This window comes from Ovis canadensis, chromosome 9 (genome assembly GCF_042477335.2).
Source record: "Ovis canadensis isolate MfBH-ARS-UI-01 breed Bighorn chromosome 9, ARS-UI_OviCan_v2, whole genome shotgun sequence".
NCBI lineage: Eukaryota > Metazoa > Chordata > Mammalia > Artiodactyla > Bovidae > Ovis > Ovis canadensis.
The window spans coordinates 61,428,347-61,454,993 of NC_091253.1; the positions used below are offsets into that span (position 1 = coordinate 61,428,347).

The following is a 26,647-nucleotide window of genomic DNA, read 5'->3' on the forward strand; positions in this document are numbered from 1 at the left end:
ATTTATTGCACTATTATATTGTGTAAATATTTAATAATTTGGGTTTATTAGATATGGGAAACTATAGACTGAGAAATGTATTTTCATCTGTGTAAAGACCCTTCAAATAATTACATTGAAAATACTATACAACTAAACTTCAGTCAAATGTAAGTCAAAAATCTCTTTTTATTAAGACAAATGGAATATAGATGAATATCCCATAGCAGAGGTTAGTGTTTTGCAGAAGTTTGGTTTTGTAATTCTTAACAATACATATAGCACATTATTTAGAATATTTTCAAAAGAATGGGATAGCAGTGTATGTTTAAACTTAGTAACAATGAGATGTCACTTCACATTTGTCAGAAATACTGTTATTAAAAAGAATACAAATAAAAAATTGTTGGTGAGGATGTAGAGAAAAGAGAACCCTTGTACACTGGTGCTGGGAATGTAAATTAGTGCAGCCACTGTGGAAAACAGTATAAAGATTTCTCAAAAATAGGAAAAATAAACTACCATTTAATGGAGTGAATTATCTTTTTAAGGGGAAACTGGTGGGGCCATGCCCCCTACAAACATGGCCGGCCCTGTTCTGCTTGCCCACCGAGTTTTGGAGGAGGCTGTAGAGAAAATCTGTGCTACAAAGGTGTGTGCCATTGTAACATTCAGTTTGATTTATATTTTAATACAACTTCCACATTAATTTGTGTTTAAAAAGCCAAAAAGCACATTTAATTATTACATGAAAAGTTTTTAGAACTCTATTTCAAATATTCTGAAGAAATCATTTAACATATTTTAAGAATATTTATAACATTAATAAATCTATTACACTAATTTATATTTAAAGGAAAGTTGCATGATTGCTTCAGATGACCACTTAATTTTACTTTGAAATTATCCCAGAGTGATGAGTATATTTACAGTCTTAAAAACCATCTTGATATAGTGTTGGCCAGAATTATTCCCATGAATGTCAATTTTCTTGAAGAATTTAGTAGTTTAACACAATTTATTTTAAGTGCTCTAAAAATTTTTGCCTAAATACCTATCCGTGACTCTTATTGAACCATGCCCAATGAATTATACTAATTCTCTGCTTCTTACTGCAAAAGTATATAATTTCTCATGCCAAAATAACAATATATGTGCATATATATATACATAAAATATATTATAAAACTGTTGTAAAAAGTGCTGTCTCACATACATTGGATGTCCTCAAAAGTAAATGTAAAGTAAATGCATGGTGTCTTATTTGTAGCACATGAAGATAAAACTTACCTGACAAACCTTTGTGAAGGTCATCCTCTTATTGGGTATCCAAGTGAACATTTTACTCTCTTGTACTACTTTATTCTTAATGATGACTAAATGAAGATTAATGCAGACCAAGTGTATTAGAAAATATGTGTAAATGAAGCCACTTTTCAGGACTCAGAGAGAGATCTTTTTTCCCTTAATGATTGGGTGCTCATTAGGTATAATAAGTAGACAAGAAGTAACCATATATTTCACTCTGTTATATGAGCCATTTTTAGTTCCTAAAAATATTTTTCTTTGTGTGCGAGTCTGTTTTCCATCCGTTCTACCCCTAAATCTCCAACCTGCTTGCTCCATTGTCAGTGACCACAATGTTTTTTAAAGCTGACTCTCCTCTGAATTCATACTTCCTTTTTTTAGTTTCTGAATTCTTGGACATAGATGAAAATAGCCACATTTTCAAAATGTGCCCATCAATTAAGCCAGCCTGGGAAAAAATACTAAATTCAATGTTTGCATATTTTCCATTGTTAAATTAAAATTTCTGCACATTGAATTTCTTTCTGCACATTGAATTTCCTTCTACAATAGAAACTTTTCCATGGAAACTGATATTGTGGTAAATAACAAGGAAATATCAGTTCTTCTTAGGCTGAATTTCCTTTCAGGAGACTTTTAAATGTGATTCTTTTGAAAATATTAAGTGTTATCCTCCTAAAAATATGGTTTCATTTGAGAAAAGAAATGAAAATTCACCAAGCCTCAACTTCATTTAGATCACTGTATATATTTCACAGTGTCATTATGAAAGCAAATCATTGATTTCACTTTAAAATATAAGGAAAGCTTAGAAATGATTCCATTTGATATTAGCTAAATGGTAGCATAAATGAATCAAGGGCTCAAAAGTTTATGCACCTGCTTTATTTACTCCAATGCAGTATGTAAGGTCACTACTGTAAGTCAAAACATGTGCCAATATACTGTATGGATTTTTCTAGTAGTATTAAATGTTATACAGGCATATAAAGATGTGTCATTATTGATAATTTGTGCACATTTAAGATGAACTCATATTTCTTAAATCCTTTTCTCTGACAGAAGGATCAGATAGTTACTATCCTCCTCAAGAAGAAGAAACAAATGAAATTGAACGGCAGCAGTCACAAGTCCCTGATACCCACATCCGGACAGTAGCAGATGATAGTAACAGAAACGAAGTCATAAGCACACAGCAAATGTGTAAGACCTCCATATTATTTACAAAAATTGTAAAGTTTACATTGCTGACATATTCAACTGTATTTTATTAATCTTGAACATTTTTATAGTGGTAAAAACTTGGCATTAGACTGTATGGTTGAATCAGAGCAGCTGTACATCAACTAAATTATAATTATCTTTTAAATTTTAGCTCAAATTGTTTCTTGTGAAGTAAGATTAAGAGATCAGTGCAAAGGAACAACCTGTAATAGGTAATATGATTGCAATCAAAATTAATTGACAAGATACAAAAATACTTTCATTTTATACAGACATTCAGAGAGGCTAAATTTTGTTTCCCATTTCTTTCATTTAGATATGAATGCCCTGCTGGCTGTTTGGATAGTAAAGCTAAAGTTATTGGCAGTGTACATTATGAAATGGTAAGTATTATAAATTTGAGGATAGACTCTTTTCAAATAATATTTGATTTTTAATGGGAAAATAGTTTATGTATTTATAGATATTTTGCTAAGAAATGTTTAAAGCCATAAATAGTAAAGAGTGGTATCCCATGCAGAATTCTTATTTTCACCATCTTTTCTCTCTTTCTTTTCTCCCAGCAATCCAGTATCTGTAGGGCTGCAATTCATTATGGGATAATAGACAATGATGGTGGTTGGGTGGATATCACTAGACAAGGAAGGAAACATTATTTCATCAAATCCAATAGAAATGGTGTTCAAACAGTTGGGTAAGTACCTAAATAATCTTGTGACCAGAGATTTTAAGTTGCAACAATGAGTTACTTTCTTTTAGAACAAAGCACAGAAGAATTTAATTGATAAAGAGAGAGGATAGAAAGGCTTATTTCAGCTACATAATATCCATGGGCAAAAGAAGGAAAAGTTTCTGAATTCAGTTGAACCCTTTTGCTTATACATGCTAAGTAAGTTGCTTCAGTTGTATCTAACTCTTTGCAGACTCTGTGGACTGTAACCCACCAGGCTCCTCTGTCCATGGAATTCTCCAGGCAGTACTGGAGTGGGTTGCCATTGCCTTTTCGAGGGGCTCTTCCTGACCCAGGGATCAAATCTGTGTCTCCTGCATTGCAAGCGGATTCGTTAACATTGAGCCAACTTATACAGATAATGCTAAAACTCTAAATTTTAAATTTCGTGTCATTAAGAATGTAAAAATTTATAGTTTTTCCCATTATGAAACAATGCATTTTTCACCTGTGATAGAAAATGCCCAAGAAGACTAATTGATTTGCATATTCTTTCTTTCTTGTTTAAAGACAATTATTTATTTTATGCAACACTAACTTTGTCAGTAAGATAAGTACTAGATAAAAGAGCATTTTGAAAAGTCTCTAAATACGTAATGTATCATCATGTCATCTTTCTTCTCCTTAAAATGTAATTTGACTCCGCATAAAAGAATAATTCCCTGGTAACTTCCCTGGTGGCTCAATGGTAAAGAATCTGCCTGCCAGTGCTGGAGACATGGGTTTGATTCTTGGGTCAGGAAGGTCCCCTGAAGAAGGAAAATGACAACCCACTCCAGTATTCTTGCCTAGGAAATCCCATGGACAGAGGAACCTGGCGGGCATTATAGGCCACGAGGTCACAAAGAGTTGGACACAATTTAATGACTGAACAACAACAAAAGCATGGATTAACTTTTGAAATGTTTGTCACATTAAACATAGTAAATATATTATTCTAAAACAAAATATTTTCATATAGTCTCTGTAGAAAATAGAAAAATGTAGACTTTTGAAATGGAGGATTTGTAGTTTCTCCTGTGTAAAATAATAAACATTGAATCTCATTTTGAGATGCCTTTTCTTAGGAAATATGACATAGTTGCCCTTTCTTTGTAACTATGCAATTGCAAAAAACTCCACAGTAGGGAATTCACAATGATTAGAAAGAATTTTTTTGTATTAAAGATCCTTAAAAACTGGTGGGATGATGTGGTATATATATATAGTTTTGTTCAAAGGCTTGATGTGTGTTTTTCAGGCATTAGCAATTATTCTCTTAAGTAAAAGTTTTATAGAAACACTTATTTATTAACTTATTTACCCAACAGATATTTGTTAATTACCATCAATAAGTAATCAATGTTAAGTATCACTTTAGGAAGGCAAACACCAGGTGTTGCATTAAAGAACATTTATCCTATTACTAAAAAATACAAAAAACAGAACAAAAAAGAGAACATTTATCCTATTATTTACTTTTTTTCCTTAAGTTGTTTTTTATTATTTATTTTAGAAACTCTCTTGAAATTTGCAGAGTGTGTCAAAGTACCATCACAAATAAGCATTACCTTTTGCAATAGATGTTTTTCTGAAAAGCTGGTATAGATAAACCAATTAAAAATTTCATATATAATGGTGTGCCTTTTCTTTTATTCCTGCTTTAATAATGCATATAAGGAGTACTAGAGGGAACAAAAAATGAATAATGCACAGTCCTTTAAGGTACTTATTATTTAGCAGTCTTTTTACAGTGCCTTGTATTGACTATGTTGAAAGAATAAATTGATTCTGTGATGACAGAGCATGAGTATATTGAGAATTTTAATTTTAATAAGAAACAAATATATAGATACAAATGTGTATTATTTCATGCTGTTACCTATAAGTTTTTGAGATTGATAATGAAAAGAGGTCATTCTCTGATATCAAGAATGGTATTGATTTGGTTCATACTTGAAGGTCATATGGGTTTGGCATAAAACAGACGATTAATTCTTATACTACTCCTTGTATAGATATTTAAATAAAAATGTTTAAGATGAAATTAAATTTCACAGACTTAAAATTTTAAGAATTTATGTTGATGTCAATGCATGTAAGATGATATTGAAATTTTTATATTTTTGTCTTTAGCAAATATCAGTCTGCCAATTCCTTCACAGTCTCTAAAGTAACAGGTGAGCACTGTTTTTTCATCTTATTTTCTTATCACTCTGTTGCATATTATTGTTTCTAAAGGATTCACTTACTTTTTTGTGTTTGAATACTTCAGTTCAGGCTGTCACTTGTGAAACAACTGTGGAACAGCTCTGTCCTTTCCATAAGCCTGCTTCGCATTGCCCGAGGTACTGTGTTTTAGATTTTCTTCATTTTTAACCAGTGAATGGGGGACTTTTACCTTGGACAACTGCCTTTGCCTGAGACCCTGGTGTCTCTAGGACTCGGGGGTGTTTGGTCTTGAACTGCTAGCGGTAGGAGCAATGGACACCACACACTGCACGCACTCCAGGCATTCTTAGTGTCCTTTGTCCAAAAAATGTAGGTTTAAACATTTTTTTTGTCTTTATCGCTATGAACAATATTTGTTTCCACATTGGAAAAAAAGACCCATATATTCATTCTGACAGCTTTACGGAGGCTTGGCCACCCAATGAGTGACAAGTTACACACTTCAGTCACTTGTCAGGTCATGGCATGACTCTTTCACAGATCCAAATCACATCAGGGCCAAACATCTTTCCTTAAGATTAGATGTAAAAGGAGGTACTGTTGAAATGTGTCAGCATTTTTATTCAAGCTTAATGCAAGTTGTAGTCAAAGGAAAGAAATACTAGATCACTGTCTACATTCTTTCAAGTGTATATAATAACAAGGTGTTAAAACCGGAGATCAGAACACAAACAAGCAAAAGGCTCCTACATTCTTTCTTTGAACTGAAATTACCTAAATAGAAACTAACTCAGTTTGAACTGTGTTTGACCTGGGTCTTCCACAAACCAAGTGCTAAGTATGGTCAAGGCAGAGCCTGCACAGCCTGGTCCTAAGGGCAGAGCAGGTGGTTTTGTCCCTGTAGGGTGGACAGGGAATGCCCAACAGTTCTCATATACAAAAACAGTTTTGTTGTCAGTGGGGATACCCTTCCTCCAACAGAAGGCATCTTTTATTAAAATCAACCCTTTAATTCAAAGTTATAAAAACTCAGATTCACATATTACTTATATTTAAATGGCTCTGGTTTAGATGCTACAGGAAGTATATACACTCTGGAGTCATACAGACTTTAGGAACATGAAATTTAAATAAGAATTGTAGCCATTTCTTAAAAACTGCCTTGCAGAAGACCTGCTTCAATTGGTAAAGATAGTTGCAATTGAAATATTTTTTACAATATTTTTAGGAAAATAACTGATACTTTCATCAAATGATGATTTTCATAGGGTCATTTTGCTGAGCCCTGGAGGAGGGCATGGCAACCCACCATAGTATTCTTGCCTGGAGAATCCTGTGGACAGAGGAGCATAGCGGGCTTCAGTCCACGGGGTTGCAAAGAGTTGGACATGACTGAGCGCACGTGCATGCATTTTGCTGAGATTCCGATGTAGAATGAATTATGTTTTTTTTTCTAGTCTTAGCTCTCATTTTCTTTTAGTTTATGAGTGGGTGTGTCTGAATGAATTCTGAAGAGCCAATCAATTTTAAAAAGTGCCGCTTGACAGTTTCTTAATTTCTGGGAGTGGATTTTTTTTTTAATGTCATGTGACTGATTGAACACTGATAATTGAACTCTATGTTTAAATCAAAAACCTTTTGGAACCTTTGAAAAAATGAGCCAAGGTATCAGTAAGTGAATAGGATATCTGGAGAAAGAACATTCCATACAGAGGAAAGATAAGCACAGTGACCCAGACGATAAGATTATTCCATATGTTTGAAGAATAACCATTAAGTCAATGTGACTGGAGCTGGGTGAGAAAGTGGAAGAGGGATAGGATATAATGCCAGAGAGGTAATGAGAAGGAAATATTCAGGGCTTATTGGTCATTCTAAGGATCTTGTCATTTATTCTGAATCAGATGGAAAGCCACTAGAATATTTGAAACCGAGGAATGATATGATTGGACTTGTATTCTTCAGTATAAGTGTGTGGGGATAGCAGATTGGAAGGGGCAAGATTGGAAGCAGAGAGAGCATAGGAGAGCTTATTGTAGTGAGCTGGGTGTCAGATGATAGAGTCCAGAGTCACAGTCATCATGGTACTTCAGGATGCTCAGAGTTTATTTCAATGTACACCCAATAGAAATTGCTGGTGGGTTGAATATAAGGTTGAGGTAAGGAGGGAGATTAGGCTAGAATAAAGGTTTTGGCTTGTGCAACCAAACCATGGAGTTGACATTTATTGTAGGAAGCCTAAAGAAGGAAGATTTTGGGGACTGGAGGAGATTAGGGATTTGGTTTCAAACATGCTGAATTTGAGATGTTTATTAGGCCTAAGTGGAGATAAAATCAACGTGGATGGTGACTGCAGCCACTAAATTAAAAGATGCTTGCTCCTTGAAAGAATAGCTATGTCAAGCCTAGACAGTATTTTAAAGAGCAGAGACATTACTTTGCCGGCAAAGGTCCATATTGTCAAAGCTATGATTTTTCCAGTAGTCATATATGGATGTGAGAGTTGGACCATAAGGAAGGTTGAGCGCTGAAGAATTGATACTTTCAAACTGTGGTGCTGGAGAAGACTCTTGAGAGTCCCTTGGACAGTAAGGAGATTAAACCAGTCAATCCTAAAGGAAATCAACCGTGAATATTCTTTGGAAGAACTGATGCTGAAGCTGAAGCTCCATATTTTGGCCACCTGATATGAAGAGCTGACTCATTGGAAAAGGCCCTGGTGCTGGGAAAAATTGAAGGCAGGAGGAAAAGGGGGCAACAAAGGATGAGATGGTTGGATGGCAGCACTGACTCAATGGACATGACTTTGAGGAAACTCAGAGAGACAGTGATGGACAGAGAAGCCTGGCATGTTGCAGTTCATGGGGTCGCAAAGAATTGGACATGCCTTAGCGAGTGGACAAAGACAAAAACAAGTGGAGATATTGAATAAACAACAGGATATATAAATACAGATTTAGAATTAAGAGACGGGACTCCAACTAGAGATGTAAATTTGGAAATCAGCAGTTTATAGATGACAGTGAAATTGTCAAGAAAACTGTGAAACTGGATGAGATACCAAAGATACGCTCACAGAGAAAAGAAACTATGAGATATATGTGGCAGACAGTGGTTCAGTTTTTCCAAGTTATATATTTGTTAATTTCTGTACCCACATTAGTTACCAAATTCCTAGATACTGAGAGAACGATACTTCCTGATGTATCTTTCTGCTTTGAATTCACAAATTAGAAAGCTTTCTGGCTAAATTTCTTTTGAAAGAGAGAGAGGAAGAAAAAAAGAGAGAAAAGAAACACATTTGTGCCAAAAGCTGGAAGTGGATAAGTAAGTAGAAGTAGTTGTGTCTGCTGTCTGGCTTCTACAATTGACCTATTTCAGAAGAAAAAAAGCTATTCAGCTATAAAAAAAAGAATAAAAATTTGCCATTTGCAACTACATGGATGGACTCTGAGGGCATTATGCTAAGTTTAATAAGTCATACAGAGAAAGACAAATACAGTATGATATCACTTATATGTGAAATCTAAGAAATACAGTAAACTAGTGAATATAGCAAAAAAAGAAAAAGACTCATAGATGCAGAGAAGAAACTAGTGGCTACCAGTGGGGAGAGGGAAGTGTGTGAGTAATACAGAGGTAGGGCATTAAAAGGCACAACCTATTATGTATGAAATGAACTACAAGGATGTATTGTATAACACAGTGAATATAACCTATATTTTATAATAACTATAAATGGATATAACCTATAAGAGTTGTGTATCACACTATTCTATACCTATAATGTATTTTATACACCATCGATACTTCAATAAAAAAATGAGTAGGGTTTAGAATTCTGAGTTTACTCTTGTGTATGCATATCTATGGTTTTACTAATACAGACTAAAATAACCAGCTACTTGGTATTTGTAAATATGTCTTTATTTTTCAGAGTATACTGTCCTCGTAACTGTATGCAGGCAAATCCACATTATGCTCGTGTAATTGGAACTCGAATTTATTCTGATGTAAGTATCTTAACTTATATAGGTCTTGGTATTTATATATCTGGGCTTTCCCGGTGGCACAGTGGTAAATAATCCACCTGCCAATGTAGGAGACACAGGTTTGATCCCTCGGTCGGGAAGATCCCCTAGAGTAGGAAATGGCAAGAATACTATTCTTTCCTGGAAAATTCCAAGGACAGAGGAAGGAGCCTGGTGACCTACAGTCCATGGGGTTGCAAAGAGTCAAACAGGACTAAGCCTGCAAGCACTAATTTATCTATCCATGCAAACATACTCACATATATATTTAAATGTATATATTTTCATTTGTATACAAAAAAAAGAACAGACTCTTGTGTTGATATACATATTCTCAAAAGAGTCAGTCATGAACAGCAGTGAAAATAAATATCCATATGCAAATATGCATGCATAATTTATGTTGACTAAATTTGTTTTGCATACTGTATTCTATATCAGAGACTAAAATAGCTTGGATGCATTCTTGAGAAGGATAAAGCATTTTGTTTTTTTTAATCTTCCTTTTGGCTCTTCGGTTTTTGAAGTATAAACTGGATAGTTAAGGGTTTGTCAAATTTGTAACCAGTTTCTCCACTGCCAAATGAGTATTTAAAAAGTAGCATAGTATCAAAAACAGGTAATCGTTAAAAGAGACACAAAAACGAACAAGTTGATGGTGTATTGTAATGGATGCCAGCACTGGGGTGGACCAGGAAGAGTAGCTGTCATGGCTTCAGTGTGGATAAATGGTGCTTTCCAATCCAGGTTTCAAGTGAGGTGGTAAAGAGGAATAGTGCCCATTCTAGATGGGGCAGAAGGCTTCTCCAGAGACATGGAGGTGAGAGCAAGTGAGCTGAAAGTGGGCATGGCACGTTTGCCTGGGAAGTCCCATGGACAGAAGAACCTGGTGGGCTGTAGTACATGGGGTCACAAAAGAGTTGGACACGAATTAGCAACTGAACAACAGCAACAAAGCATATTTTATTTACAGCCTGGCACACATCAAATTGTGTGGGCATGGCAAAATCTCAAATGGTCATAGCAGGTTTGCTTATATTTGAGCTGGTGAGAATTAGAGCTAAAAATGGCTGCAGCCAGTTTAGTGTGGGATGAAGGGAGAGATCCAGCTTTTGAAACATGTAGTTGGAGAATCTAAATATTAATCCATGCTGATTAGTTTAGATTTTATGTGGCAGATGGCTTGGGAAGATCCCCTGGAGAAGGGAAAGGCTACCCACTTCAGTATTCTGGCCTGGAGAATTCCATGGATGACAGTCCATTGGATCGCAAAGAGTCAGACATGACTGAGTGACTTTCACTTTCACCAATATCTCATTCAAAGAGTTTCAAAAACAAATTTAAGAAGTATATTCTTGATGCATTTATTCAATAGAATACTGTGGGGATATGATTGGGAAAAGAGGCCTGAAATGTGTGTGTTACCCCTGTATTTCCCTTGGTGAATTTATTTATGTTCAGGTTTGTGTGTTTGTTTTTTCCTAGTTTGCCTTTATCCCTGAAATTATTCTCCAAATCTAAGTCTCTCTCCAGCTCCAAGTTTGCAGTCATCTTAGTAGTAGTAGTGAAAGTTGCTCAGTCATTTCCCACTCTTTGCAATCCCATGGAGTAGCCCACTAGGCAACTCTGTCCATGGGGTTCTCTAGGCAAGAATACTAGAGTAGGTTGCCATTCCTTTCTCCAGGGGATCTTCCTGACCCAGGGACTGAATTCTGGTCTCCTGCATTGTGAGCAGGTTCTTTACCATCTGAGCCACCAGGGAAGAATTGCAGTTTTCTTATCTGCAACTTAGATCCTGCTGGTGTCTTAATTCAGTGGTCCTCACTGTTTGTAAACATCCTTTCTCTGATTTTTCTGTCAAAATCATGGTCATGGTCATTCTTTACATCCTAAATTACTGCCACTTTCTCTGTAAAGAAGCTAAGTATGATGTTGCTTTTCTTTAACCGTATTAGTTTTGTTTTTTCCTTTTATTCAGCAATTAACAGGTTCTCATCGGTATTATAAAGTGGGTTGTCATTTCCTTCTCCAGGGATCTTCCTAACCCAGTGATTGAATCTGTGGCTCCTACATCTTGCTTTAACAGAACTTAGAACATTCAGTGATTCAGCAAACACCTTGGATAGAAAAGTTTGTTAAAAAAATAAATTAATAGATATATATGAATGGAGAAATATAAAATCATCAGACATTTCTAAAGAAATCGTTCTTCCTGAATTGTCCCTTTAAGTAAAAGAATTTAATTGTATTCATGTCTAGTGAAAATCTTTCAAAATATCCTATACGGTTTTATTCCTATAAGCCATCTATTTGATACAGTTAAGGATTTGTTAGCTTGAGATTATTTTTATCTTATTTCAGTGAAATGGGGTAAAATATTGTGTATTACTATGCAGAGTAAGTTAGAAATATAAATATTTTTATGTGCTAAGTACAGAATCAACCATTAATGAAATAATCTTCACATTCTCCCTGCAAAATACATTATCTCTTTAAAGATACAAGATATGGACAAATGAGAAACGATCTCCCAACTTCTCTCCCTTCCCCATCTTTCTCTCTCTCTCTTTCCATTTATAGAGTTACAACTTGTACACCCTCTTTCTTTGAGCTTTTATTTCTCATTTGTTAGAGATGAAGTGAATTTCTGCATTCATTAAAAATGTTCCACTGATTTCACAGAGAAATTTTTTTTCTTTTTGTGATATATTAGTTCTTAAAAAGTGTCACCAGGAAAAGAAAATCTCTCTGACCTTTGAACTCAAATTGGAATGCCTGCTGACTGCAGAGTTATGGGCAAAACAATAGTTTCAAACCATATTAAGTGCTTGGATTTAGTGAATGTTATATCTAAGCACTTTTATTGCCTTGGGAAAAATGCTGATAATACCCTTTTAACAGAACAGGATAAGTACTGAAATGTGTACAGAGTTACTTTTAATTCCATCTGTTATGAACCCTATTGGACATAAATATTAATTCAGTGAGGGACTTTAAATGGTGAATAAGATGATTCCTCAGAGTAAGGATTCAAGGTTTTAGATGTATGGTATTTTGTGATATAGCGAAAACACGAAAAGGATTAAACAGCTTGGCATTCGGTCTCTTTGATCTAATAAATACTGACTGATGCTGCAGAGTTCAGAGCACAGTAATAAAGCAAGGTCACGTAAGATGCACATGCCTATGTGAACTTAAAAAAGCACATTAAGTCACTCATATGTGCATAGAGATAAGAAAAGAGCACACCAGTGGGTTCAGAAAAGACCCTTGGGGCTATGGCATAGATTGCTTTATACTGAAACAGTTCAAGTGTTTCATTTTTGTGGGATTTCCTCAGGCTCTACTCAGGTATTGACAAATTTTGGTAGAACATTTGGATGAAAGCAGATATTAAAATCTACAGAAGACTTATTTGGTCAAAAGAAAAGCGTTGACTTCTAGAATTAAGTTGTGTAAAAAATGAAAGTGTTTGCTGGGCCTGAAACAATTCTCTCCTTTATAGAAATTTCATCCAATTCTGATTATATAACTGGTAGAATGCGAATATAGAACTTTCCTAGTACTTCATGTCAGAACGTTCAAATCAGAGTGATAGACCTTGCACATCTAGGTAGAAGCTATGATTGTTACTTCATATTTTTCTTCTTGGGGTTATTCTTTTGGGCAGGTTTTCTCTGCATAGATTTTATTATCTAATAGGAAAAGCAACCCCATTTTTAATACATGCTTATATGTTGGAAAAGGGACTATCGAGATATCCATACCTATGTGTGAGTTGTTTAAAGTCAAAACTGAATATAAATGGGGTGCAGATAATCCAGCCTGGGAACATTTGGTCAGTGACTAGAGTGGGGACTAGCAAAGGCTCAATTTTTAAAAAATATTTACTGATTGATTTGGCTACGTCAGTTCCTAGTTGTGGCACGTGGGACTCCTCTCTGCAGTACTCAGGTTCTCTAGCTGTGATGCGGACTCAGTAGTTGTGGAGCGTAGGTTTAGTTGCCCTGTGACATGTAGGATTTTAGCTCCCAGACTAGGGATAGAATCTGTATCTCCCAACACTGCAAGGTGGATTCTTAAACACTGGACCACCAGACAAGTCCCAAAGGCTGAAATTTAAGAATAATAAATAGGCCCTTGACGAGATAAAAGGAGCTAATTTGCATTTTATTGCTTGGACAATAGTATTAAAGTTTGCAGTTTCCACAGTTAGCTGGTGAAGGGATCTTACCCATTCAGCCACCCTAGAGATTGGCCTTCAGATCTCCACTTGCTCAGCATTGGCTTTTTTTTATTTTCTGCTTTAACCTGAAATAGTTTTGTTGATATTTGAATTTCTTTCAATAGGACATTTGCTTTAAACCACAAGGTATCTCCAACTGGATTTGTTGTTGTTCAGTCACTAAGTTGTGTCCCACTCTTTGTGACCCTATGGACTCCAGGCTCCCCTGTCCTTCATTACCTCCCGGAGTTTGCTTAGATTCATCCATTGAGTTGATGGTGCCATCCAACAATCTCATCCTTTTGTCACCCCCTTCTCTTGCCTTCAATCTTTCACAGCATCAGGGTCTTTTGCAGTGAGTCGGCTCTTCAAATTCAGGTGGATGAAGTATTGGAGCTTCAGCTTCAGCTTCAGCATCAGTCCTTCCAATGAATCTTCAGGGTTGATTTCCAAATCTATCTGGATTGTCAAAGTACAAAATACCTTCCCTCTCCCCACCCCCAACCAAAACAAACAAACAAAACCCCAAACCCACAACTTAGCTTCAAAAAAGTTTTAAATAAATGAGACTCTAAATATTTACATATGGGTCAAGAAATAAATCACACTATTTACAAAAATACACAAACCAAGTCTTAGATCAAAATTGGCTTTAACTTTGTGAATTTGATTGAGCTTCCCTGGTGGCTCAGATGTTAAAGGATCTGCCTGCTGTGCAGGAAGACCTGGGTTCAATTCCTGGGTCAGGAAGACCCTCTGGAGAAGGGAATGGCTCCCCACTCCATGGGTAGGACAGAGGATCCTGGTGGGCTACAGTTCATGGGGTCACAAAGAGTCGGACATGACTCATCAACTAACTCTTTGTGACTTTTGAAAGATTCCTTTATGCACAAAGCATCATCCTATAGTTGCTCACTGGGAATCCATAGAGAGATGGATGTCAGTGACTGTGTACAATTGAAGAGAAGACTGGACAAATTCCGCAGGCATTTCCTAATGATGGTGGGTTTTTCCTTGCTTCCTTAGCTGTCCAGTATCTGCAGAGCTGCTGTACATGCTGGCGTGGTTCAGAATCAGGGGGGTTATGTTGATGTGATGCCTGTGGACAAAAGAAAGACTTACATTGCTTCTTTTCAGAATGGAATCTTCTCAGAAAGGTAAATTAACATATGTGTACATATATATTTATAAACATACATATATAATATATATATACATTTATATATCATCTCTCCCTTTCTGCTGGCTTTATAGCCAAGCTGCATGGCTTTGAGGTTTCGTGTCTAAGCCAGTATGCTTCCTTTGCAGGCTGTAGAATTGTTGGTCTTCCAGGGATGGGAGGAGCCGTAGTACCAGAGGTGCCTGTCTCCTGCAGGCTTATAAAAATCAACATGAAAATCGGATTACAAGTCAGAACCATTCTTTTGTTAACTGATCTTATAAAAAAGAAATTTCTTTCATCCTCTTTCGGATTTTCTAGATTAGTATTTATATGTAATTCTTTCTAGGTGAGCAAGGCGCTGAATATTTCTCTAATCCAGTTATCTGACAAAGTATTTGACAAAAACAATGAGTCCAATTTTCTCTGGAACCAAATTCTCTGTTTGATTGGAAGTTGGATGCCTAGTATGGTATAAATGAACCCTTTCAGGTTAACTTATATTTGGCTCATTGGTATTACATATTTCAGTGGTTTGAGAAAAATGCATGTAACTTACTTTATCAAGTAATAATAAAAGTTAAGAGAAAAAACAAAAACCCTGTAGTGATTTTTCAAATCATTGGTGCTTATGGAAGTAGAATTAAGTCTGTGCGTTTTGTATAGATACAGGAAAATTCCTAACTTTTAAACATTTACTGAATTCTTCAACGGTTTGTTTGCACATATGGTAAAGTTTTTCTAAAAAACACCAAAGGACGTGCCATGCAGGTTATCTGGATTGCCTTCACATAAGCATCTGGGTGCCATTCTTCATCAAATGACAGCTTTGTATTTAGCATCTAGTTTCCAATGAGACTGTATCATCAAGAGGCTATTGTTAAGAAGTTGACTTCCCAACAACCTGGCTCTCCCTAGAGTACTAACTTACTGTTTCTTAAATCTGAACAAAATTGAAATTGTATTGCCATCATACTTCCTAATATTTTTAACATTTATGGTTTCAAGAAAAAACTTCATGAGGAAATTTAATGGTCAAACATGGAATATCCTAAGAATTTCTTTAATAAAATGTTAACAGGCTCATTCCCTACACCCTTCCCCTGTCTGTCACCCTCTCTCTATTTTATATATCATATCATATACATATATATATTTATTTATTTTATATATATATGTTATATAAAGTACATTAGGGCTTCCCTGGTGGCTCAGATGGTAAAGCATATGCCTGCAATGTGGGTGACCCAGGTTCGATCCCTGGGTAGGGAAGATCCCCTGGAGAAGGGAATGGCCACCCACTCCAGTATTCTTGCCTGGAGAATCCCATGGATAGAGGAGCCTGGTGGGTGATAGTCCTTGAGGTCACAAAGAGTTGGACATGACTGAGTGACTTTCACTTCACTTCAAAGGAGATTGAGTTAAAGAGAATGATAATGCAGTTTTATATGCTAAATTGAGTAATGTGATCTCATTCACCTATCATATTTAAAAAATTTATTTAGAAACAATAAGATAGATGATATCCTAAGAAAACTGAGACTAGTTTTGAACACCTACCATGAATTTTCCAGATGCTGTTGGCCCTTTAAGTATATGAACTTGGCTCTACCAGTACCCTTATAAAGTTGGTTTTACAAACTCTGATTTACAGATATGTTAATTGAGGCTCAGAGAGGTTAAATGATTTGCCCCAGGTCATATAACTAATAAGTCTCAGAAATCAGATTCATCACTAGTTCTGTAAGTTCAGAAATAACACATTTTTCCAGTTTATCAGTTTGTACAAAGATGCTTTCTAGGGCATTTTGTCAATTTGTTTCCTACAAATAAAAATGCCTTTCAATTAGCCATATGCTTGTATGCAAAACCTGCTGTGTGTGTGTGTTATTGTGTAATGTGGTGTGTGCACAGTTCTAACATTCTTTTCTTCATTTTAAAATTCTCCCCTTTTGTAGTACATGAATACATATATTAAAAAATTGCATTTTGTATCCCCATAGCATTTATTGTATTTATCTCTAAAAGCTTTTTTGTATTGTTTAGAAAATAAACTTTTATGCAAAAGTATAGACTTCAAAAGTTTACATTTGATTAGAATAAATGATGATTAATGGTTTTAACTTGAGGCATTTAAGCAAAACATACCCTGATTAATGTTGTCAGAGAGCATATAAATAATTTATTAAAGAGTAAAAGGAATGATTCTGCATTGCTTTGAAGTTCTGTTTTAAAATATTTCTGAAAAGAGATTGAGTGATTTGTGTTTGTGTTCGTGTTTCCATTTTGGTGAAGAAATACTTAGAACCTTCCAGACTTGACCATTAAATTTCCTAAGATTTGTTTTAAACCATATATGTTTAAAATATTAAGTATGCCAGCTACATAGGGCTTCCCAGGTGGCTCAGTGGTAAAGAATCTGCCTGCCTAATGCAGAAGACACAGGAAATGCGGGTTTGATCCTTGGGTTGGGAAGAACCCCAGGAGATGGGAATGGTAACCCACTCTAGTATTCTTGCCTGGGAAATCCCATGACAGATGAGCCTGGCGGGCTCTAGTCCATGGGGTCCCGAAGAATCAAACACAACTGAGTGGCTAAACACCAACACCACAAACTTTCAACCATGCCAGTTGTAAACCTGGATCTTAGTATTTCCCTAGTAGAATGGCTTAAGAACTGCTTAACTCTACTTTATTGGAACTAAAGGTGGTAATGTATGAAAACATGACCTGGAATCTTTGAAGTTTAATATAAAGTACCAATATTACTTCTGTGCACCTTAAATTTCTTTAGTAAACTTGTAGCCAGCATATGATTTAAAGAATTGTGTCATCCCCACTCAAGCTTTCCAAGAACTATAAATTCTAGCAGTTTTGAGAAAGATGACCATCTGGATTCACAGAGCTGTTTTATTAACTGTCATAAGAAAGCATGATTTGTTTGAAGGATTATGCATGGAGATGACATCAATGTACTTTGTGTATTTTTTTTGCAGCTTACAGAATCCTCCAGGAGGAAAGGCATTCAGAGTATTTGCTGTTGTGTGAAACAGAACAGTTGGAAGAGGATTGTAAAGACTGTTCCAAATACCACGTTTCTTAAGTTTGTATAAAACTGTAACATTACTGTACAGAAGATATCAGCTATTTTCAGTCCCCCCAAAGGGCCAAAAGCATATAAATCTTGATAGACTACATCTGTAAAATAAAACATGGGACATTATTAGCTTTGGGAAAAATAATGAATATGTAATGGTTTTAGAAATCCTGTGTTAAATATTGCTATATTTTCTTAGCAGTTATTTCTACAGTATTACATAGTCATAATTATTTTACATTTCATATATTATGTTGTATGGTGCTTTGTATATGCCACTAGTAAGATGAAACTAAACATTGAATGTGAATGGTCCTCAGAAGATCACCTGGTGCATTTAAAAACAATAATAAAAACAGTAACTCTAAGGATGAAAAAGATTTTATTTTACCAGGTTCAGTGCTATGATTACCTACTTCATATAATATCAAATAATTTTCAATGAAATACCTGTATAGTTTTTCTGTTCTATTAAGTTTAGGTATATAGAATATTAAATCCTGATGTTGCACTTATTTTATATAAAATAATTTCTTAATATCCAAGTGAATCTGTTAAAATGTTTGATTCCTTGGGAATGACCTTAATAGTAAATGGAATTATGTCAGAGTAGTGGTACGAAGTCATTTCTAGTGATCCTATAATAGATTAGGATTAAGCATGGGCCACCAGAGCCTTCTATGTATTGTTCAAACTGAGGTCACACATTTATAGTGTTATCCTGGCAAATACTCCTGCAGGCCAGGAAGTATAATAGCAAAAAATTTAACAAAGATGAACTAATGTATTGTATCACCATTGCCACTGATTTTCTTACTGGCAAATGGCCTTGTGAATAAATGTTGCCATATTATTGTATCTGTAATGGTGATATATTTGTTTGTATGGAAAACGTATTGTGCTTTAAGACTAAAAAACTGTAAAATGTTAATTTTGTTAATTTTTTTCTGCTGGTGAATCTACTCTTTCCCTGTAAACATATTAAAATTAATCATGTTTCAAAGTATTTTCTTTAGTCTGTTTTGTATCCTTATTTTGATTTAGAAATTATCTTCAGTTGGCAAAATTATGTGAATCTTTTAAATTTAGGTTATTAACATTAATCTAAGCAACTCCCCTCATACCAGCTGTCCTCAAAGTCACTGTGATTATTTAGGTATTTGTGAAAGAGAAGATAGATGATTGTATATTATATATTTAGAAGCATCGTATCACGGGAAAATTTTGGAAAAAAAATAAAAGGATTATAAGTCAAAAGGAAATAATTCGAAAGATACAAAGTATTTACAAAAAATTGACAACAAATACTTCAAATATTTTTAGAAAGGAAATGAGTAGGCGTTTAGGAACAGATAAAAGAGAGATAAATTACATGCAGGGATCAGAGAAAGCAAGAGAGCTGAATAATACCAAAAATGGAAAGAAAAGAAGGGCTCATATAAATAGCTGCTGAAGAGCGAATGATGAAGAAACTAACATCATGATCAGTTATCAAATATGGTTGTGAATTGGTTCAAAATATAGGTAATCAAAAAGTATCCATTTATTGAGAATTTTAAAGCAAATTTTATAGGATCATCTTTTATCTGAAAGACACATACACCTTCTTAAATATAAATTGTAAACTTCAGTCAGATTGAGCTTCTGTTCCTCACTCCTTTCCCCAAGCAGGGACACTGCATTAATTCTGTCAGTGTAAAAATTTTTATATTTGACTCTGGTTTAGCTACTCATCAGTTTTCTGTACCATTGCAGTGTTTCCATGAGGAGCCTTTTCATTTGGTTCCTCTCCATTCTTTCTCAGTACATCATTAATTTTTTACTGTAATTTCTCTCTTCCATAGACTCCATTATTTAAGAAAACCAAGTCATCTTATAAAAGCATTTAATCCCCTTCATAGTCTTGCTCCCTATCTATCTGTGCTCTTCTACACAGGGTGTGGCCTAGAGTAAGTTATATCCCTTTTTATGCTTTCCTGATAGCTCAGTTGGTAAAGAATCCACCTGCAATGCAGGAGATCCTGGTTCAATTCCTGGGTAGGGAAGATCTGCTGGAGAAGGGATAGGCTACTCACTCCTGGATTCTTGCGTAGAGAATTACATGGACTGTATAGTCCATGAGGTTGCAAAGAATCACACATGACTGAGTGACTTTCACTTCACTTTCATGCTTCAATTACCTCACCTGAAAAATGGGATAAATAATACCTCATAGGGATTGCTCTAAGAATTAATTGAGATGTCATGTATAACCTACTTAAAAGAACATTAAACAATATGTTAGTTGACTAACATATGTTAGCAATACATTAGTTTTTATCACTAGTATTTTTATAATAATATTTGTTGTTATTTAGCCTGGTGAAGCTATGCATCTGTCATAAGATAGTACTGATCCTTCAGCACTTAACTAAACGTGAAATACTCCAGGATTTTTTCTGCAACTGTCTTGGTAAGAATGAAATAATGCTGTCTAATAGGCCTTTTTAATTTAACCATATTAATTTTAAAATTTTGCCTTGTATTTAGCTCTTTAAATTTTAGGATAATCTCCTGAAAATGGTGATACTCTTAACCTGTCTGTCTACTCCTGAAACAGCATATGTCCTCTATAAACAGTCAGTATTAATGAATATTTCAACAATCCCAAATTTAATTCTTGATTATGTAAGTACACATTGTGCATGTTAGCTGAGCAGCAGATAAAATATTAAAGCTAATTAAAATAGTTTACTGATAAAACATTCTAAATGTGGACTTAAAACAGAGGTAATGCTTATACAGTAGTATTAATATTATTTTAGCTTTCAAAGTTTACCAGACCACATGTTAACTATTACTTTAATATTCTTCATCTAATACAAAACATTTGTGCATTTCAAGTGGAATAAAGTAGTCAAAATTTTTTTCTTTCCTAAATATGTTGATAAATTATATGTTTTATGTTTTTCTATTTCACTATTGTAATTTGAAGTCTTAACTTTAGCATATCTACAATGTTCTTAGAAGAAATATAAACTCTTGAAGAACATGGTGAACTAAGCAAAGAAATACATCTATAAATTTTACAAATATACCAACTTCTGATTTGGGGTTTCAGCTAATTTATTGCACACAGAACTACACTGTTTATGTTGATTTAAAACCCTTATCTGATGTGGTATTTCATCCCTGGCACCATAATATTTAGGAGCTGAAGAAATAGTTTAGTGAAATTATCTGAACCTTCTTCACTAATTCATTGGAATTAAAGGCTAAATTATATGCTTGAGATTTTTAAAAGACAAACTTGTTAGAAATCTGCTATTTTGCTTAGCAGTTAGATATTCTCATTTCTTCTTATTCTCCAATCCCTGCCATAGTCTGCAAAATAATCAGAGTGTAAAACAATGCTGATAAGCAAATATCTTTGTACTAGATCATTAAATTTTGAAAACTAATTTTTCAGCAATTGCTGAAAATATATTCTAATTGAAACTCTAATTGTCAACTATATTTATGACTACACTGATGAAGATGAAAACAGAGGGCCTACCCAAGACTACATCTGATAAGCTCACTTTTAGAAAGAGAAATGCATGTAAGATGAAATAGAAATCAGGAATACATATTTAAAACTGTATGGGTTGATGTAAAATAACTTTAAAAATGTTAAGTCCCAGCCTGATCTTTTGTGGTTGTTCAGTCGCTGAGTTGTGTCTGACTCTTTGCAACTCAATGGACTACATGCAGCATGCCAGGCTCCTCTGACTTCCACTATCTCCCAGAGCTTGCTCAAATTCCTGTCCGCTGATGCTATCTAATCACCTCACTCTCTGCCACCCCCTTCTCCTCCAGTCTTCAATCTTTCCCAGCATCAGGATCTTTTCCAGTGAGTCAATTCTTCGCATCAGGTGGCCAAAGTGTTGGAGATACAGGTTCAGCATCAGTCCTTCCATTCAGGGTTAATTTCCTTTAGGATTGATTGGTTTGATCTTCCTGTCCAAGGGACTCTCAAGAGTCTTCTCCAGCACCACAGTTCGAAAGCATCAATTCTTCAGTGCTCAACCTTCTTTATGGTCCAACTCTGTCATCCATACATCACTACTGGAAAACCATAGCTTTTACTATAAAGACCTTTGTCAGCAAAGTGATGTCTCTGCTTTTTAATATGCTGTCTAGCTTGGTCATAGCTATTCTTCCAAGTAGCAAATATGTTGTAATTTCATGGCTATGGTCACTTATGCTAAAATAAATATTTTTTTCAGTCATATGAGAACAACTTCGTTAGTAACAATGAAAAACAGAAATAAATAAAAGAACAAAAAATAGCACCCCTCCCTGCCTAGCCCCCGGGAAGCTTTCTGCTTTCATTCATTCCAGGGGAAGAAATAAAATGTATTGAGCTCTAATAGTGGGTTAGAAACACTGCTTTACATTTCATATATATTATTTGATTCTCACAACAAACCTGTGAGGCAAGATTACTTTTCCAAATTTATGTATTAGAATGCAGATTCTAAAAGATTATATAACTTATCTCCATGAGAACTCTCCAAAGTTACAAGGACTTTATTTCAGATATTAATGAACTAGATTCAATCATTTTAAATCAAATTTATTGAGGTGTAGTTTAAGAAAATGTTTGCACTTATTGACAGCTTCCCAGGTGGTGCTAGTGGTAAAGAACCTGTCTGCCATTGCAGGAGATGTAAGAGGTGTGGGTTTAATCCATGGGTCGAGAAGATCCCTCTGGAGGAGGAAATGGCAAAACACTCAAGTATATATCTTTTTCTTTTCTTTATCTTTTTTTTTTAACTGAAGGATAATTGCTTTACAGAATTTTGTTGTTTTCTGTCAAACTTCAATATGAATCAGCCATAGGTATACATATATCCCCTCCCTTTTGAACCTCCCTCCCATCTCCCTCCCCATCCCACCCATTTAGGTCGATACAGAGCCCCTGTTTGAGTTTCCTGAGCCATACAGTAAATTCCCACTGGCTATCTATTTTACATATGGTAATGTAAGTTTCCATGTTACTCTTTCCATACATCTCGCCCTCTCTCCATGTCCATATGTCTATTCTCTATGTCTGTTTCTCCCTTGCCACCCTTTAAATAAATTCTTCAGTGCCATTTTTCTAGATTCTGTATATGTGCATTAGGATACAATATTTATCTTTTTCTGACTCACTTCACTCTGTATAATAAATTCTAGGTTCATCCACCTCATCAGAACTGACTCAAATGTGTTTCTTTTTATGGCTGAGTAATATTCCATTGTGTATATGTACCACAACTTCTTTATCCATTCATCTGTTGATGGACATCTAGGTTGGTTCCATCTTCTAGCTATTGTAAATAATGCTGCAATGAACAATGGGATACATGTGTCTTTTTCAACCCTGGTTTCCTCAGGGTATATGCCTAGGAGTGAGATTGCTGGGTCATATAGAGGTTTTATTCCTAGCATTTTTTCACAGAACTAGAACAAAAAATTTCAAAATTCATGTGGAAACACATAAGACCCCGAATAGCCACAGCAGTCTTGAGAAAGAAGAATGGAGCTGGAGGAATCAACCTTCCTGACTTCAGATTATACTACAAAGCTACAGTCATCAAGACAGTATGGTACTGGCACAAAAACAGAAATATAGACCAACAGAACAAGATAGAAAGCCCAGAAGTAAACCTATGCATTTATGGGTATCTTATTTTTGACAAAAGAGGCAAGAATATACAATGAGGCAATGACAGCCTCTTCAATAAATGGTGCTGGGAAAACTGGACAGCTACACATAAAAGAATGAAATTAGAACACTTCCTAAAACCACACACAAAGATAAATTCAAAATGGGTTAAAGACCTAAATATAAGACCAGAAACTGTAAAACTCTTAGAGGAAAACATAGATAGAACACTCGATGATGTAAATCAAAGCAAGATCCTCTATGACCCACCTCCTAGAGTAATGGAAATAAAAACAAAAGTAAACAAGTGGGACCTGATTAAACTTAAAAGCTTTTGCACAGCAAAGGAAACTATAAGCAAGGTGAAAAGACAACCCTCAGAATGGGAGAAAATAATAGCAAATGAAACAACTGACAAAAAGAAAAAAAAACTGACAAAGGATTAATTTCCAAAATAAACAAGCAGCTCATACAACTCAATACCAGGAAAACAAACAACTCAATCAAAAAGTGGGGAAAAGAACTACACAGACATTTCTCCAAAGAAGATATACAAATGGCCAACAAACACATGAAAAGATGCTCAACATCGCTCATTATTAGAGAAATGCAAATAAAAACCACAATGAGATATCACTTCACACCGGTCAGAATGGCTATCATCAAAATGTCTACAAACAATAAATGCTGGAGAGGGTGTGGAGAAAAAGGAACACTCTTGCACTGTTGGTGGGAATGTAAATTGATACAGCCACTATGGTAGACAGTATGCAGATTCCTTAAAAAACTGGGAATAAAACCACTCTACTATTCTTGCCTAGAGAATGCCATGGAGAGAGGAGCCTGGTGGGCTACAGTCCATGGAGCCACAAAACATCAGACACGACTGTTGCGACTTAACATGCATTTATTATATACTTTGATGAGTTGTATTAGTTTTCTAATCCTGCTGTAATGAAGTACCACAAAATGAGTGGTTTAAGCAAAAGAAATTTGTTGCTGAAACTTAGTCACAGTTCTGAAGACTAGAAGTCCCAGATCAAGGTTCTGGCAGGGCCATGTTCCCTCTGAATGCTCCAGGGAATGAATGACTTGTTCCATGTCTCGCTTCTATCTTCTGTTCGTTTGATGACACTCTTGTGCATTTCCTTGGCATGTAGCATAAACCCAATATACACATGACATCTCCTTTGTGTGTGCATGTGTCCAAATTTCCCTTTTTATAAGTACAGAAGTCATCAACAATGACCTCATCTTAACTGATGACATCAGCAATGACTATTTCCAAATAAGGTACCACATTCCTAGTACTGAGGATTAAGATTTAAATGTGAATTTTGGAGGACACAATTAAACTACAGAAGTGTTGACAAATGTATACACTTGCATTTACTACCATCATAAGTAGATATAAAACATTTCCATATCCCCCTGCCAATTTTGTGGTGCTTATTCCCAGTCAATCTGCCAAATGCCCTCAGATTCAGTAATCATTGTTGTGCTTTTTATCAAGAATAGATTTAACTTCTCTAGGGTTTCATATAACTATAATTATCTATGTAGTATATACTACTTCATGTCTGGCTCCTTTTGCTCTGCATAATGTTTGTAAGATTTATTCATGTTGCTACATTCATCAGTAGTTTTTCACTTTTAATCATTGAATAGTACTCTGTTGTATGAATATCCATCAATTCATTCATCCATTCATCTACTGCAGATGAATATTCCATGTTTCAGGTAACAAATAACACTCAGGTATAAGACTTTGCCTATACACATATTTTAATTTCTCTTAGATACACAGGTAGCAAAATTTCTGGGTTACATAACAAATATGTGTTTAAATGATTTCTGTCCCAATTTTTTCACAGTGGTTGTACCATTTTACCGTCCCACAAGTAATGTAGGAGAGCTCTTGGTTGCTCTGCTTGTTTGGCAAACTTGATTCTTTTTAATCTTTCTAATTTTATCTGTTCAACACACATGTAATCCTCTCTCATTTATTGTGGTTTTATTTTGCATTTACCTGATGAATGATGTTGAGATTTTTTTCATGTGCCATTTATATATCTACTCAGTGAAGTGTCTATTCAAAAATTTTGCCCATTGAAAAATTAGATTGGTTATCTTTTTATGACTGAATTATAGCAAGTTTTTTATATATCCTGGATACAAGGCTTTTGTCATATACATACAAGGATATATATCTTAAAGTATATATATATGTGTGTGTATATATAGATACACACATATATATATTTTTTACTTTTTGAATGGTGTTTTGCGGAAAGCAGAAAATATAAATTTGATGGAATCCAACTTACTCTTCTGGTTTTTGTGTTTTATTACAGATGTTCTCCAAAAGTCCTTATTTTGCTTTAATTTTTAAAATTATTTTCACTGGATATAAAATTATGCATTCACAGTTGTTTGCCTTTATCATTTTAAAGATGTCATGTCATTGACTGCTTCTGGCTTAACATATTTTCTGAGGAGATTTTTGTGGTCACTTCTCTGCATAACAGTTCTTTTTTCTTTGGTACCTTTTAAGATTTTTCTGTTTATCACTATGCAGAGACTGTTTAGTCACTAAGATCTAATCTTTCTCAGGTCTCTGTTAAGTGCTTCCACTGATACGCAAGGAATAGCCACTCTGGTTGATCAGAGCTTGTTTCCTGGGTCCTGGGGAGCTCTGGAAATGGTTTCATTATTCTCTCATGGCTCTTTTTGAGTCAGGCTAGTATTAAGCAAACACTCGAGAAGTTCCATGAAAATTTGTGAATCTGGGCCACTCTTTCCATCCCGTTATCTTCCTGGGGTAGATAGCAGTTCCCTCAACTGCACTCTGGAAGAGGAGAGAGGAATGTCTTTGCAGTCAGACTCAAGGCGCAGTGCTATGAAGGCACACACACAGCCTGTTTGAGTCAGGCTTCCCAGGTAGTTTTCATCAGTCAACTTCCTGGTGCTGCTTGGGATCCAAAGGAATTCCCCAGAGGCCTGGCTAAAAGTCCCTGCCTGTGGCCTGCTGCTGCTGACAAGTGCTGAGTCGTGTCCGACTCTGTAACCTCA

General features: G+C 35.2%; 1 protein-coding gene across 2 annotated transcripts in view; it reads left to right on the top strand.

The window, feature by feature from the left end:
- CRISPLD1 (cysteine rich secretory protein LCCL domain containing 1) overlaps positions 1 to 18,910 on the top strand; it is a 51,762-nt gene extending 32,852 nt beyond the window's left edge. For both annotated transcript variants that reach the window (XM_069600330.1, XM_069600329.1), the window contains 10 exons: positions 531 to 631; positions 2,350 to 2,490; positions 2,663 to 2,723; positions 2,828 to 2,894; positions 3,075 to 3,205; positions 5,357 to 5,400; positions 5,496 to 5,568; positions 9,330 to 9,405; positions 14,675 to 14,805; positions 17,804 to 18,910. In XM_069600330.1, the coding sequence (XP_069456431.1) occupies positions 531 to 631; positions 2,350 to 2,490; positions 2,663 to 2,723; positions 2,828 to 2,894; positions 3,075 to 3,205; positions 5,357 to 5,400; positions 5,496 to 5,568; positions 9,330 to 9,405; positions 14,675 to 14,805; positions 17,804 to 17,855 (877 nt within the window). In that variant the 3' untranslated portion in view covers positions 17,856 to 18,910. The remainder of the gene's footprint in view (positions 1 to 530; positions 632 to 2,349; positions 2,491 to 2,662; positions 2,724 to 2,827; positions 2,895 to 3,074; positions 3,206 to 5,356; positions 5,401 to 5,495; positions 5,569 to 9,329; positions 9,406 to 14,674; positions 14,806 to 17,803) is intronic.
- The last annotated feature ends 7,737 nt before the right edge of the window (positions 18,911 to 26,647 follow it).